Source organism: Anoplophora glabripennis, unplaced genomic scaffold (genome assembly GCF_000390285.2).
Source record: "Anoplophora glabripennis isolate ALB-LARVAE unplaced genomic scaffold, Agla_2.0 scaffold1035, whole genome shotgun sequence".
NCBI classification, from domain to species: domain Eukaryota; kingdom Metazoa; phylum Arthropoda; class Insecta; order Coleoptera; family Cerambycidae; genus Anoplophora; species Anoplophora glabripennis.
The window spans coordinates 45,776-60,643 of record NW_019417611.1 but is presented as its reverse complement, the minus strand read 5'-3'; the positions used below and the strand labels follow the sequence as shown (position 1 = coordinate 60,643).

The following is a 14,868-nucleotide window of genomic DNA, read 5'->3' as shown; positions in this document are numbered from 1 at the left end:
CACCATCACCATCACCATCACCATCACCATCACCATCACCATCACCGCCACCACCGCCACCACCATCACCATCACCATCACCATCATCATCATCAATCATCATCATCAATCATCATCATCATTATTATTATTATTATTATATTATCTATCCATCTACTTTTTGTGCTAAGAGATGAGATAGCAGCCTAGAAGATTGAAAATGCAATAAAACTTGTAGAATACTCTACTTTCTAAACAAAAGAAAATGTTATCAACAAATTATTCTTATTTTTGTATTATAACGTGTTCTCTTTTCTTCAAAGGATCTATGCGAAGGATTACGTTTTCGTTTAGTCCCTCCATTTTTCATTTCTCTTTTTAACAACCAACAAGTTTTCGCCCTATACAGGGTGATTCAGTCATAATGTCATTAATTTTAAGAGCAGATAGAGAAAAATTAGTATAATACGATGGCGTGATTAAAAAAAATTAAATGCATATTTAAGCAGAAAAAAAATATTTTCAAATCATTATTTAACCCCCTTTTCAGGCTGTTACTGACCGACTGACGTCAGTCGCTTATTCAGAATTTGCGCACGGCTACGATATGAACAACGCGCCCTAGATGCAACGTTGCCATATTTACATATTTTCGCACACATAAAAACAATAAGTAAACGGTTTGCTCACGTCAGCCAATAATAATTTAAAATGCTATAAATTATTTTTTATAATTATGCAATCAACACATTAAATTGTTATTGTTGCCCAGCAAGAACCTCGAGGAGGTCTGAGCATGTCTTGCCAAAAAACAGTTTTTATTAACATCATAATGTTAATTTTTTAATTTGCTGTAAGCCTTCGGGCAAATGTTCAAATACATTACCGTTACCGTCTATGCACAAGTGTACACGTTGAATAGATGAGCGGCGGATGCGATGGAATAAACCAGGGTTGTTACGTATTTCTTCAGCGGCATCTTCGATACAATTCCGCAACTGCTCTACATTCTCTACCTCGGTGTGATACACAACAGATTTCATATAACTCCATATACAAAAGTCCGTAGGATTATGGGCCCTCATCTCCCTATCCACCGATTGGGACATTGACCGTCTAAAAATACACGGACATCGCGAGCAAAATGGGCCGGATCTCCGTCGTGCATATACCACATATCTCACACAACATCTGAAGGGGAAGGTTTTCAAACAATTCTACTAAAAATTGAAAGTAACGCGGCCCATTCAGATGTTCAGGTAGAAAATGCGGCCCAATTAAACGATCGCCATATACTCCTGCCCATACATTGACAACGAATCTCCTCTGAAAGCTAAACAGACGAGTAGTGTGCGGGTTTTCATCTGACCAAATGTGACTATTATGGCTGCAAAGAAATTAGCTCTGTTTCACTTTAAATAAAATTTAATATTCAACTTACAAAACTCCAAGAGTTCAAGTAATTTAAATTTCATTTCACAACCATTTCAATTTCATTACAGAAATAATGACATAAAAAAAACAACACTCACTAGATAAATTATAAAGAGAGGATGAAATGTATGTAGAATTTAAATATTGCTGTAAGTAATAGAAAATAAAAAAAAACAATCGGACGGAGACAAATAAACAACTCGGTACGTGTTTCCGACCTAGGCTAACTTGTATCTAGGGTCAATAAATATTTTATTTGACCCACTTCTAATTTGCACGTGTACGTGTGCATAGTTTAGGAGCCAGATAGGGTGCCGCGTGCCGTGGCCAACAGAGTGCCACGGCTGCAAACAACTTATTCGTAATATTTTGAGCTCCTGAATCCAAAAAACTTGGTCGCAAAGCCTGAAAGTGGTTAGTTTAATTGTTATCAACAAATTAAATGTTTAAATGGCTGTAAAAAGTTTTTATTTTTATAGCTAGTAAACGGAACCCTATCTGACTCCTAGACTAATACGAACTGTAGTAGGATAGCATTCCATAGAGCAAAAAGTTGTCGGTCTTTTATCAAAGGAAAATGAAATGAATCGGAATGATTGTTTTCCAATGTACGGCTATTACAATTTATCATTTTTAATATTATTAACGTTTTAACATTTTATAATTTATTATGTTGAATAATAAAGTTTTAGTATTTCAATTTATTATTCAATATGCAGTTGCGTATAACCAAAGTTTACATAATAAATGTAAACTTTAGTGTAAATATAAACTTTGGTGTAACCTAGGTAGGTACTTATTGTTTTTGAGAAAGTAATATGTTTTTTACCTATTTAAAATGTCAGCACAAGTAAAACAGCGTTCATCCGTCCAGCGCACTTTGTTTTAAAAATAAAAATAAAGTTAGCGTTTGCTGCACTTCGGTTTAGCTGCAACTGCAAAATTCAAGACGATTGGGGAAATCAGCTGGTTTGTGATATCTCCAGTCGCCTTGAAATTGTTCTTGTAGAAATAGTAGGCTGCTCCTCGACTAAATTTAAAACAGCCTCTATCACATTTAAGTCATTTTGTCGATGTCCTGCACGTTCGCTGCTCGATATGGTATGATAGATGCAGTTGGAAAAATGCGGGATATATGGACGGTGGTAGATTTGAATAAACGCTTTAAATTGTTAATGGTTTTGTAACCGTGTGTAGTACATTTTGTATATTCGGGTATTTAGTAGTGTGCCAACTTTTTTTATTTGATAAAATACGGTGTGCCTACAAACAGGTAACTACCTCTACTTTATTTATTTTCTTTTAACGAAAGTTGACTTCGGAAAGCCAGGCTTGTTAAAACATTCTGCACTAAGTTAATACAATTGTTAAAATTATTTATAATAAAATGCAGCATGCTCCTTTATTTACTTGAATACGTTTAGCAGTAAATGTGAACCACACATGATGATGTGAACTTGGCAACGCTGTTCGCTTTAGCCGACAACTATTCGTGACATTACGTTACAAAATTTTCCGTGCATCCGGGCATCTGCCAGGGCCGCCCTCGTAGCGGGAGTTATGGGTTGATTTCCTTCATTTTAAAAATTTAAAAGTCGAGTAAAATTTTTTTTTCCGATTTTCTGTCTTTATTAAGCCTTCCGAATACGTGGTTAAAATTAATAACATTATGACTGAATCACCCTGTAAAGGGCGAAAATTTCCGAATATTTCTGAGGCGAAATTGAACGAAGATGTGCGATGGACCTCAGATTCGGACAGTGTTCAAGGATGCAACATTCATCACTACAATGAGTAGCGTTTAGAAGAGTGCTTGGACTAGTTTCAAAGATGTAGCGACACATTTTTTAGGAAACAACAAGAGTCCTAAATACGAAGAAATTGTATTAAAATTGATAAAAGACTTTCCAGACCTGGGATGTTTGATGGACTACAAGTGGCACTTCCTTCATTTACATCTGGATTCGTTTCTTGAAATTCTTAGAGATTGTAGCGAAGAACAAGGCGAACGATCTCATCAGGATAAGAAGATTATAGAATAGCGATATCAAGGAAAATGGGATCACAACATGATGGCCGATTTTTGTTGGTTGTTAAAAAGGGAAACGAAAAATAGAGGGACTAAACGAAAGCGTGACCCTTTGCATAGATCCCTTGAAGAAAAGAGAACAGGTTATAGCAACAAAAATAAGAATGATTTGTAGATATCGTTTTCCTTTGTTTAGAAAGTACAGTATTCTACAAGTTTTATTGCATTCTCAATCTTCTAGGCTGTTATCTTTCAGCACAAAAAGTAGATGGATAGATGGGTGGATGGGTGGGTTTTATAGGTGGTACAGGTGGACGGATAAATATGCGTATTCATGCATGAACGATTGGATAGAAAGATGTATGAATTCGTAAATGGGTGGGTGGATAAAAAAATGGATCCAGAACTCTGCAACACGAATTATGCCATGAAAATGGCATTTTGATCTATTTTCTCTATTTGAATGAAATTGGACCAGCTTGTCTGACTCTATGATGATAAATTGGAACTAAACAAGTGAAAAATCATACGTCTAGTGAGCTGGTAGAATAATTTGACTCTTTATAACTTTCGTCGATCGTAAATGACGTTTTTTGTGAATTTTGACCTGTTTTTTGAATTTTCCCGAAAACTCAGACCCGTTGGGCCAAATTTGAAGGCAAATTCGGATTCAGCGGAAAAAAGTATATGGAAATACATGGGTCTGAATACCAGATCCGATACTTTTTTTTTGTGGGGCTGTGTTATCTATTTCACAATTTAATTTAATTCTACTTTGGAACCTCTACGCTCTTCTCGTAGTTTCGCGCGTTATTAAAAATATGGTTTCTACGCTGGCGCCTTCCAGACGCACCAGATGACTATCACATGGCCCCCACTCTAAGCGAACTTGTTAAAAATATTGGTAAATTTCTACTCTACCTACTTGAAAAACCTCAACTTTCGATAATTTGTGTTGACTGAAATATTTTACTTTTTGGCCCATCCGTTCCGTGAACTAATAAATAAATTACTACATGTCTCGGCTTTTGTTACAAAACTTGCATCGCTCTATTATACTAAACTCTACATATTGCCATCCGCTCACAAATAAAAAGTACAAAGAATAAATATTTCTTTTAAATATAAGTGAAACTTTATAGGTATCTAATCATTGAAATTCAAAAGTTACCTACCTATTCTCATAACTTATCCAGAGCACATTCATTACAATGATTAGGGTAATAGGGTTCCAAGTAGTAGGTAGGTATTTCTTTAAATAAAAGATATTAATATTGTATCAATACAATGCTCGTGAAATAATAGGAAGGCAGATTTGTCTCCTCGAGGCCTTGAGAAGAGAGGATGTGTGACTCGTCGCGCCACTATGGACAGGCCAATGCTATTCAATGTATTTAACTGAATCTGAAGCCTCGTCGCGGCACTATGTTTATACCCTAAGCCTCGTTTCATACTTGCCGTATCGTAGACGCGTTGCAATTATGTGGCTTGGCTGTTACCGACGTCTTCGCAATAAAAAAAAAAACAAAAAATATCCAAAAAATATAAAAAAAGCTAAAGTTTTGTCCCACTGGACAGGTTTGGTTTCAACCAGTGATATAAAGAATGCAATATCTACTTCCAGCGAACAAACATTCGACATAGTTGCGTACAAATATTTAAAAAAATAATTGACACGTGTTCTTTTCAATGATCCCGGCACGCACCCGGTAAGTGTGAAAGCTTCAATACAAAACTATATTCCGCGGTCGAAATTATAGAGAGTGACTTAGACATAATATAAAAACACTATTACCATAATGCGTATAAAATATAGAATGATTTTTATACGGTTCAATATTATTTATCTTTGTGCCGCTCGCTACGCACATCGACAGAATCTATAATCGTCTATCTATAGACTGAGTTACACTGAACATCGATCTATATTCTATCTCTGTCTTTTGCACTTGGTAGGAAATAGGGAAATTCTTTTTTAGTGGGACTTGATTTACCCGTCCTGAGAAACGTCGTAGCATAAGCGTAGACGAGGGATTTAATTCCATGGCTATAATAAAATTATAAATTAAAAAACACAACTGGGACGTTTTAAAATGATGTAATAATTAAAACCGATCAAAGTGCTGGTTATAGCAAACCATAAAAAGATATTAGATGTTATGTTTTATTATCTTTTTTCAATATTTTCTATATCTTGTTGCCTTTTACGATGACACGCCAATGGATTTTCGTTCCCGGCACGCTTCATCCCCCTTACTAGTCCAAAAGCTAACGATAGACCTAGAGTTTAAAACCTGCCAATATAGTATTGCGAAATCCTATTCCAAAACGACAGCCGCTGGCAACCCTGCCTTCTTGTCGAGCCAACTTCTACTTGTATGCCAAGCTATTAGTACAGGGATCCTTTTCTACCTATGGTTTGTTTAAAAAACAATTATCGTCATCTAGAAGAAAAAGCAGTACCCTAGCTCAAAAATACCTTTCTTCTCAACACCTCTCCGATTTACAACAATTTTTATATTAGTTTAATGATAATTATCAATAAAATATGTTTACGTAGGTATCAACTTTAAAATATAAATAAATATCACATTTTTAAGTTATACTGCGCAGTATCTATTACTATTGATACGCATTAGATAATACTACAACTATAAAAACATTATACAGAGTGTTTCTTAATAATATGCGAATTCTTAAGGGCGTGATTCTACATAGAAAATTAATGATATTTTGCTTTATAAACACGGGTGTGAATACAGCAACGGTTTTCCAGCAAGGGTTTTTCAGATTATGATTTTCATTCATGTGGTAATGCCTGTTAAAATTTTCAACATTTATAGATTCAAATTACTCGAAAATCGGATTAATATACGGGGTATATATTTCCAGTTCTCATACCTAAGTGTGGATGCCGCCCTTACGTGAATATTGTAAATTTATATATTATTTCATGATGTCTGTTAAATTTCTCTTCGTGAATAGCTTAAATTATCCCCTTCTACAAAGTCCTGTATGTTTTTATAAATGCTCGGGCCGTATTAAGGGTGGCAACCACCCTTATGTATAAAAAATGCTTATAAAAATTATTTGTTGATGTCTGTTAAATTTTTATACGTGTATCGCTTAAATTATCTCTTCCAACAAAGTCCTGTATGTTTTTGTATATGCCCGGGTTGTATTATGTATAAAAAACATACATAGATCTTGTATTTTTGAAGCCGAGAGAGTTTAAATTTGCATAGGACATAGCTAATACAATGCGAAACATCGCCTTAATGTTAAAAATGTTGTCACCGTCGTTCTTGGTAGTGAAATATTTGGAATTATTCAAGTTTAGTGGCTGAAAACATACATGGGTATTGTATTTTTGAAACCGAGAGAGTTGCACGAAACTAAATTTGTACAGGACATAGCTAATACAATGCAAAACATTGCCTTAATGTTAAAAAGGTTGTCACCGCCGTTCTTGGTTTTGAAAATTCGAAATATTTGGAATTGTTCAAGGGGATAATTTAAGCTTAATGCCTTTAATTTTATAGGCATTCTTTATACATAAGGGTGGCTGCCACCCTTAATACGGCCCGGGCATTTATAAAAACATACAGAACTTAGAAGGGGATAATTTAAGCTATTAACGAATAAAAATTTAACAGACATCAACAAATAATTTTTAAAAGCATTTTTTATACATAAGGGTGGCTGCCACCCTTAATATGGTCCGGGCATATACAAAAACCTACAGGACTTTGTTGGAAGAGATAATTTAAGCTATTCACCTATAAATATTTAACAGACATCAACAAATAATTTTTATAAGCATCTTTTATACATAAGGGTGGCTGCCACGCTTAATACAGCCCGGGCATTTATAAAAACATACAAAACTTTGTAGAAGGGGAGTAGATATAATAGGCGGGATCTGCGCCACTTTTTTTGCGCCACACTAAATGACGTCACGAACTCGATGGCCAGTGTCCATCGCTCCTTCAGCGGCTTCTTGTGGGCATTGTCGTTGTGCAAGAGATGTGTGGGTGTTGGCATGCAAGAAGTGTCATGGCGGGATTGAAGTGACGTCATACAAGAAGTATCATGGCGGCATGGAAGTATCGTCATACATGAAGTGTCATGGCGGCATGGAAGTGACGTCACATGGCCAGTTGGTGGTAAATTAAAAAAATTCAATCACAATAAGGGGAGGTCAATGACCTCCAAACAGCATTGCGTCATTCTTATTTGGTATTTGCAGCATTCGAGATCAAGTTTCTACAAGTTCAGACCTGTTTTTTAGCATAAACTGTAACCCGATATATTATTTCCTACAATACTGCCACGCTAGCATAAACTTTAACCTGATATATTATTTCCTTTAACAGCATTGCGTCATTCTTATCTGGTATTGCATCATTCGAGGTCAATGACCTCCAATCAGCATTGCGTCATTCTTATCTGGTATTGCATCATTCGAGGCCAATGACCTCCAAACAGCATTGCGTCATTCTTATCCGGTATTGCATCATTCTAGACCAGTCACGTCAAGGTCATCGACCTGTGGTCGTCTGGATCCAGGTCACGTCAAGGTCATCGACCTCCGGTCGTCTGGGGTCAAGGTCACGTCAAGGCCATGCCAAGGTCATCACCATCTGGCCGTCTGGGGCCAAGGTCACGTCAAGGTCATCGGCCGCCGGTCGCCTAGGGCCAAGGCCACGTCAAGGTCATCGACCTCTGGTCGTCTGAAGACAAGGTCACGTCAAGGTCATCGACCGCTGGTTGTCTGGGGTCAAGGCCACCTCAAGGTCACGTCAAGGTCATCGACCCCTGGTCATCTGGGGTCAATGTCACGTCAAAGTGATGTCAAGGTCATCAATCTCTGGTCGTCTGAGGTCAAGGTCATCTAGGGTCAAGGTCACCTCAATTTAAGACTTGTTCTCTACTGGTTCAGACCTGTTTTCTACAGGTTCAGACTTGCTTTTTAGTATAAACTGTAACCCGATATATTATTTCCTTTATAATTGTAGTGTTGGCAAAAATTGTGGACACGTAGCGTCTAGACAGCATGCGATAAGAATAACGAACGTTGGCCAGATGTAATAAGAGTCACGGTGAAACTGATGATATATATACACAGTGAAATAAAATTATCATTTACCAGTCTACATCGATAGCTTGCAGAAGCAACTACACTTTCATTAGTCTCCAGCAAGTTCTTCAGTAGCTTTTGTGCGTGTGTGTCCTTACAACGTCTACAACAGCTTGTTCAAGTTATTATCTCTAGTGTCCCTTTACAAAATACAAGTAAGTTATTTGTTTTTGAAATAGTCAATTATTTACTAAAGACATCCTTTATTTATTTATTTATTATTTTTTTCGCTCTTCTACACTTGATTTTTCTATTGTTTTAGTATGAATCTAAGTCAAATTAATGAGGTTTCATCCATCCGCAGGAATCCAGTAATTAATCTACGGGATCTTCCTGTGGACCAGCCCATACCGATTTGTGGGATGCAAATAGTTATCACCCGGTTTGGGAAAACGGTTCTTGTTGACTTGGGCGAGAACGCAGTGTTTTTACCAAGGAGGTCTTTGCCGGCAATCGAGGCAAATTTGGAACACTTTGTGCCTAGGAAGTACGGATTAGTGTTTAGGGGTCTAGTACAGTGCAATCAGCCGCATCCGGCTATAAACTTTGAGGTTGTGGAGCTGCCACAACATCAACAACCAGGACCTGCATAGAAGAATTAAAAAACTGTAAGTGCCTCCCAATATTTTATATTTGGTGTGTCATGTTTCTAATAGAAAGCGTTTTACATTAGTTGCAATATTTTTATTTGAAAATTGAAAGAGTTCCAGGAAAAAGATAGTGGTTGGGCCTTAAACAAAATTATTAGTTTAGAAATAAACTTTAACAAATTTGAAATGGGACACGGGGTCTCGTCTTTTATCAAACTCCCCGAGGTAATTGTAAAGAAACATGCTTGTGTTAATGTTAAAAATTATGGTGATGACGCCTGCTTCGCTTGGTCTATTGTTTCGGCACTTTATCCAGTTGATAGACTGAAACACCCAGATAGAACATCATCATACCCGCACTATTCGCAGGTATTAAATTTGAACGGTATCGATTTTCCAATGCAAATTTCGATAATTTCAAAATTTGAAAAAAACAACATCTCTGTTAATGTTTATCAATTAAAATTATGTGTTAAAAATAAATATAATGTTGAACCTGCTCGTTTAACCAACAATAAACTCGAAAGACACGTTAATCTTTTAATTATACAAAATGTTTATTTCGATGAACGTACGGAGGAAAGTAGCAGCGAAGACGTAGAAATTAAGTATCATTTTTGTTTGATTAAAAATTTATCGCGGCTAGTTTCTTCTCAATTAAATAAACACAAGAATGCTAAATACATTTGCGATGTTTGCCTAAATTATTAGTCACACTGAAGATTGCTCTAAAATTAATAAATGTAAAATTACCTTTCCGGAGGAGAAATCTCTATCTTTTAAAAACCACAGATACAAGGAAAAGGTACCTTTCATTTTATATTGTGATTTTGAGTCCATGTTAGAACCTTTCACCGATCAGCAACGGCATACGTGGTCCAAAATATATCAAAAGCATACCGCGATTAGTGCAGGTTTTTATTTCAAGTGTTCGTACGATGATTCTCTATCATTTTACGCTAGCAATAGGGGCCTCGGCTGCATTGAATGATTTACTGAGCAACTTGAAAACATGGCAAAAGTTATTGATGATAAATTGAAAACTGTTGTACCCATGAATATTACACAGGAACAGTCACTACAGTTTCTTTCTGCAACACACTGTCACATTTGTGAGAAGCCATTTGAAGCAGGCACCAAAAAGGTTCGAGACCACTGTCATTTTACTGGAACCTACCGGGGGCCTGCACATGAAAGCTGTAATCTAAATTATAAAAATTCTTTCACCATACCTATAGTATTTCATAATCTGACCGGATATGATTCACATTTTTTGATTAGAGACTTGGCAAAAACCGGCAATATTACTTTGCTTCCCATCAATAAAGAAAAATACATTTCTTTTACAAAGTCAACATCAGATTCCCCGGTAAAGTTTCGTTTTATCGACTCCTTTAGATCTATGGCATCATCACTAGATACTCTATCATCATATTTAAAACCAAACGAGCTTCAAAATTTATGTAAAATATTTAACATGTTAGATGCGGAAACATTTACTTTACTTTCGAGAAAAGGAGTATTTCCTTATGACTATATAGACTGTGAGGAGAAATTAAACGAAACAGAACTACCCGGCATTGATAAGTTTTATAATAAAATAAACGATAGTAACATATCTAATGACGATTATGAACTTGCTAAGAGGGTCTGGGCTAAATTTAATATATCAACTTTAGGACAATATTCTGATTTATATATGAAAACGGACATTTTACTTTTGGCAGATGTCTTTGAACATTTTAGACAAAAATGTTTGAATATTTATCAACTGGACCCAGCTAATTACTATACACTCCCCGGATATACGTGGGACTGTATGTTAAAATATACTAAAATCGAGCTGGATTATTTAAAAGACGTGGATATGTTGCTGTTTATGGATCGCGGCATCAGAGGCGGCGTTAGTCAATGCTGTAACCGCTATGCTGAAGCAAACAACAAGTTTATGTCTTCTTATGACTACTCAAAGCCATCAAAGTATTTAATGTACTTTGATGTAAATAACCTTTACGGTTGGGCTATGAGCCAATACCTTCCATATGGTGGGTTCGAGTGGGTAGATCCCAACATCGACGTAACGATGGTATCTGACACGTCGTCTGAAGGATACATCCTCGAAGTTGACTTGGAATATCCTGAACATCTACACGATGAGCATAAAGATTTACCTCTATGCCCCGAACACCTCACACCTCCAAATTCAAAATTACCGAAACTTATGACAACCTTGTATCCAAAATCACGCTATATAATTCATTATCGTAATTTAAAGCAGGCTTTATCTCTTGGGGTTAAGCTCATCAAAATTCATCGCGTATTGAAATTTAAGCAAGCCGACTGGTTGAAGGCCTACATCGAGTTAAACACCAAACTCCGCGCCCAGTCTACCAACGAGTTTGAAAAAAATTTATATAAACTATTAATAAACGCTATTTTCGGTAAGACGATGGAGAACATAAGAAAGCATCGCATTATCAAGTTAAAGAATCATTGGGATGGGCAGTGGGGTGCAAAACATTTTATAGCTAGCCCAAATTTCCATAGTAGCAAAATTTTTGGTGAAGACCTAGTAGCAATTGAATTAAACAAATCGGAAATTTGCTTCAACAAGCCCCTATATGTTGGCATGTGTATTTTGGACATTTCAAAAACTTGTGTGTACGACTTCCACTACAATTTCATGTTATCAAAATTAGGTGATGAGTGCAAATTGCTTTATACAGACACCGACAGTCTCATATATCAAGTAACCTGCGATAACGTTTACGATCTTTTAATTCAAAATTTACACAAATTTGATACTTCAGATTATGAGCCTAATAATAAATATAATATACCTTTAGTTAATAAAAAAGTACCAGGCTTAATGAAGGATGAATGCTGTGGGGCAATAATGACGCATTTTGTTGGGCTCCGTTCTAAAATGTACAGCATCTTAATAGACGGCAAATCTACTATTAAAAAATCTAAAGGAGTTAAAAAGAATATAGTTAAAAATTCCATCACATTTGACGACTACAAAAACTGTTTAGATAATAAAACTGAACTCTATCGCAAACAGAGAACCATTCAGTCAACTTTACATAACGTTTTCTCAGTAGAGCAAACAAAACTAGCTCTAAGTGCAGCTGATGATAAACGTTTTTTATTAAACGATACCCATGACACATTACCTTGGGGGCACTATTCAATAGACAGTATGTTGTAATTAACTGTAATATATTTAATACATTATAAATGAAATAAACTTTTTATTTTATATATGAGTCTTATTTGTTTTAACTGTGAACAAGAGTATACTTGTGTAATTTTACTAAAGTTAAATTTCTATTATATTATTGAAACTGGAATAGAGGAAAAATAAAATCGAATATATGTTAATTAGCATATATATTAATTACTTATATCAGACAGTACATTAGTTTAACAAAAGTAAAGATATTCACGAAAAGCATTACTTAATATACTATCATTAGATACATCACAAAAAGAACTTATAATTTCATTTATATTTAAAGTAATTTGATTTGCTTTTATCCAACCAGTTACAAGATCTAATACATTATGATAGTAATGACAAAAGTCTAAAGAATCTAACATATTTATTCTATGCGACAGCACACAAGTATCCAGTTTTAACAGTTCTTCAACATCTTGAAGGAAAAGATCGATGCACATGTTGTATTTTATGATCTGCACCATTTTCATATTTTCGTAGACTACTTGGGAGACTGTCGTGTAATCTCCACAACGATGAGTCACAGGTTTATACTCATCAGGCCAGCCTTGCAGGGGTGTTTGGAAGGAATCTTTTTTCAAACGTACCAGTAACTCCAAGAGAGTTTGCCATTCGTAGGTAGAAAATGATAATTTATTGCCATTACCATTCCTTATAACTATTGCAGGACTGAAGGATATAGCTGGACTTAATCCACACTGTATTTGAATGTTGACATTTGATATTAGTGGAAAAACATTATTAAGCAAGTATATCTGCTTCCACCGTGCGTCTTCTTCATATTTAGCCAGAATATCATCGAGAGGCTTACTATAATCGTAATTTTCTTCATCACTTAAATTAGCGGAAACTTCACTCATTTTGCATACAACCTGCTCGCTCGACGAACTAGCTCAAACTAAATGACGTTGGTGTTCTCGATCTAGCTGTTATGTTTCTTATCAAGCCCCAACCACTTCACGAAAACTTTCCCTCCTTTTCTCCTTAGTACCTTTTCTACGAGATAGATGTCGGGACTGACAATTTTCTGTAGCTCCTCAGTATAGAAAGCACCTCTTATAGGATTTCTCTACATATCTTCCAAGAGGTATGTCGCTGGATTCGTTATTTTAACCGACGTAATTTTAAATAGTTCGGTCGTCCAATTAGGCGTGTAACCCTTATCAAAGACGTGCTTATTTTTGCTGATGCGCACAGCGTCACCCACTTTGAATTTTTGCGGTCCGCTTATCTTAATATGATTGTATGCAGACTTTAAAATTCTCTCTTCGTTGGACTTATATTTACTTGAGACAGCTTGTATCTCGTGGTGCGATGTTGGGTTTCGTTGTAGGATTTCGTAATTTCTGGTAATACATCTATCCATTTATAGGTACCGTTTAGGCTAAAGTAATTGTACAGCTTTGATTTCAAAGTTCTTATCACACGTTCGGCAATGGTGGCTTTTTCACGTGTACGTATTGTAATGATTAATATGATGCTTCTTGAGGAAGTGCTGGAATTTTTGGTTGAAGAATTCCGTACCCTGATCCGTTTGTAGATTTATACAGATTCTACCTTTGCTGTGGGCTAAGATGTCAGCAAAGGTCGTGGTTATCTCTTCACCAGTCTTTGTTTTTAAAGGTCTAGTCCACAGGAACTTTGAGAAAGAGTCTATGACGACCATAATCATTTTAAAATTTTTGTTATAGTGGGCGTACTGACGCATATCAGCCAAGTCCATTTGCCAGAGGTCATCAAGTCCCTTGATAATCGTATGTCTGCGAGCATAGTTTTTTCTCATAGGCTTATATAATTCATTAACAAGTTGAATATTTTCCTTTGAATACGTCTTCATGTCTCTACTAATCGATTAGCACTAAGATAGTCTGCGTTATTTATGGGTTATTTAAAGAGGATCCATGATATTATGCGACAATAAGTTTTCCATATGAAAGGGTCATCTGATCATCTGATTCTCTACTATATGCATACGTTCTTCCAGAGCACTATACTTCTTCTCGATGTCTTTAAATTTCTTCATAATGTATTCTTTATGTTTACCAAGTTCCGCTTGAATGTCATTTTGCAATTTTGTAACATCTTTTTGTAATTTAACAGCAACAGTGTGTACAATTTTTTTCTCCAAGTCGTCAACTTCATTTTTTAAAGAATTACTTAACAAATTTAATTTATTGTCAAATACTTTAATTATTTCTTTGTGTAGTTTTAATATCTCATCATTAACGATTTCTGATATAATGTTTTTTTATTAACTACGTCATTATCTTCAAGAGGCGAACTCACATTACATATTCTCAAGTTACGAAGGTCAATATTTCCATCGGGAGAAAACGAAAATCCAATTGCATGAGGTGTGTGTCGCTCGTTGAAATCGCGATGACGATGAGAGCTACGTCCGAATTTATCGAGACTCATCGTGTAGAATGATGAAAAATCGTTTGGTAAACAACTT

At 35.7% G+C, this 14,868-nt stretch overlaps 2 protein-coding genes across 2 annotated transcripts in view; both read left to right on the top strand.

The window, feature by feature from the left end:
* LOC108913557 overlaps window positions 1–9,175 on the top strand; it is a 54,175-nt gene extending 45,000 nt beyond the window's left edge. The window contains exon 6 of the mRNA XM_023456435.1: window positions 8,845–9,175. Within this exon, the coding sequence (XP_023312203.1) occupies window positions 8,845–9,175 (331 nt within the window). The remainder of the gene's footprint in view (window positions 1–8,844) is intronic.
* A 1,474-nt stretch (window positions 9,176–10,649) lies between these two features.
* Window positions 10,650–12,383, top strand: LOC111692425. The gene has a single exon (XM_023456434.1). The coding sequence runs from the start codon at window positions 10,650–10,652 to the stop codon at window positions 12,381–12,383; it is 1,734 nt and encodes a 577-aa protein (XP_023312202.1).
* The last annotated feature ends 2,485 nt before the right edge of the window (window positions 12,384–14,868 follow it).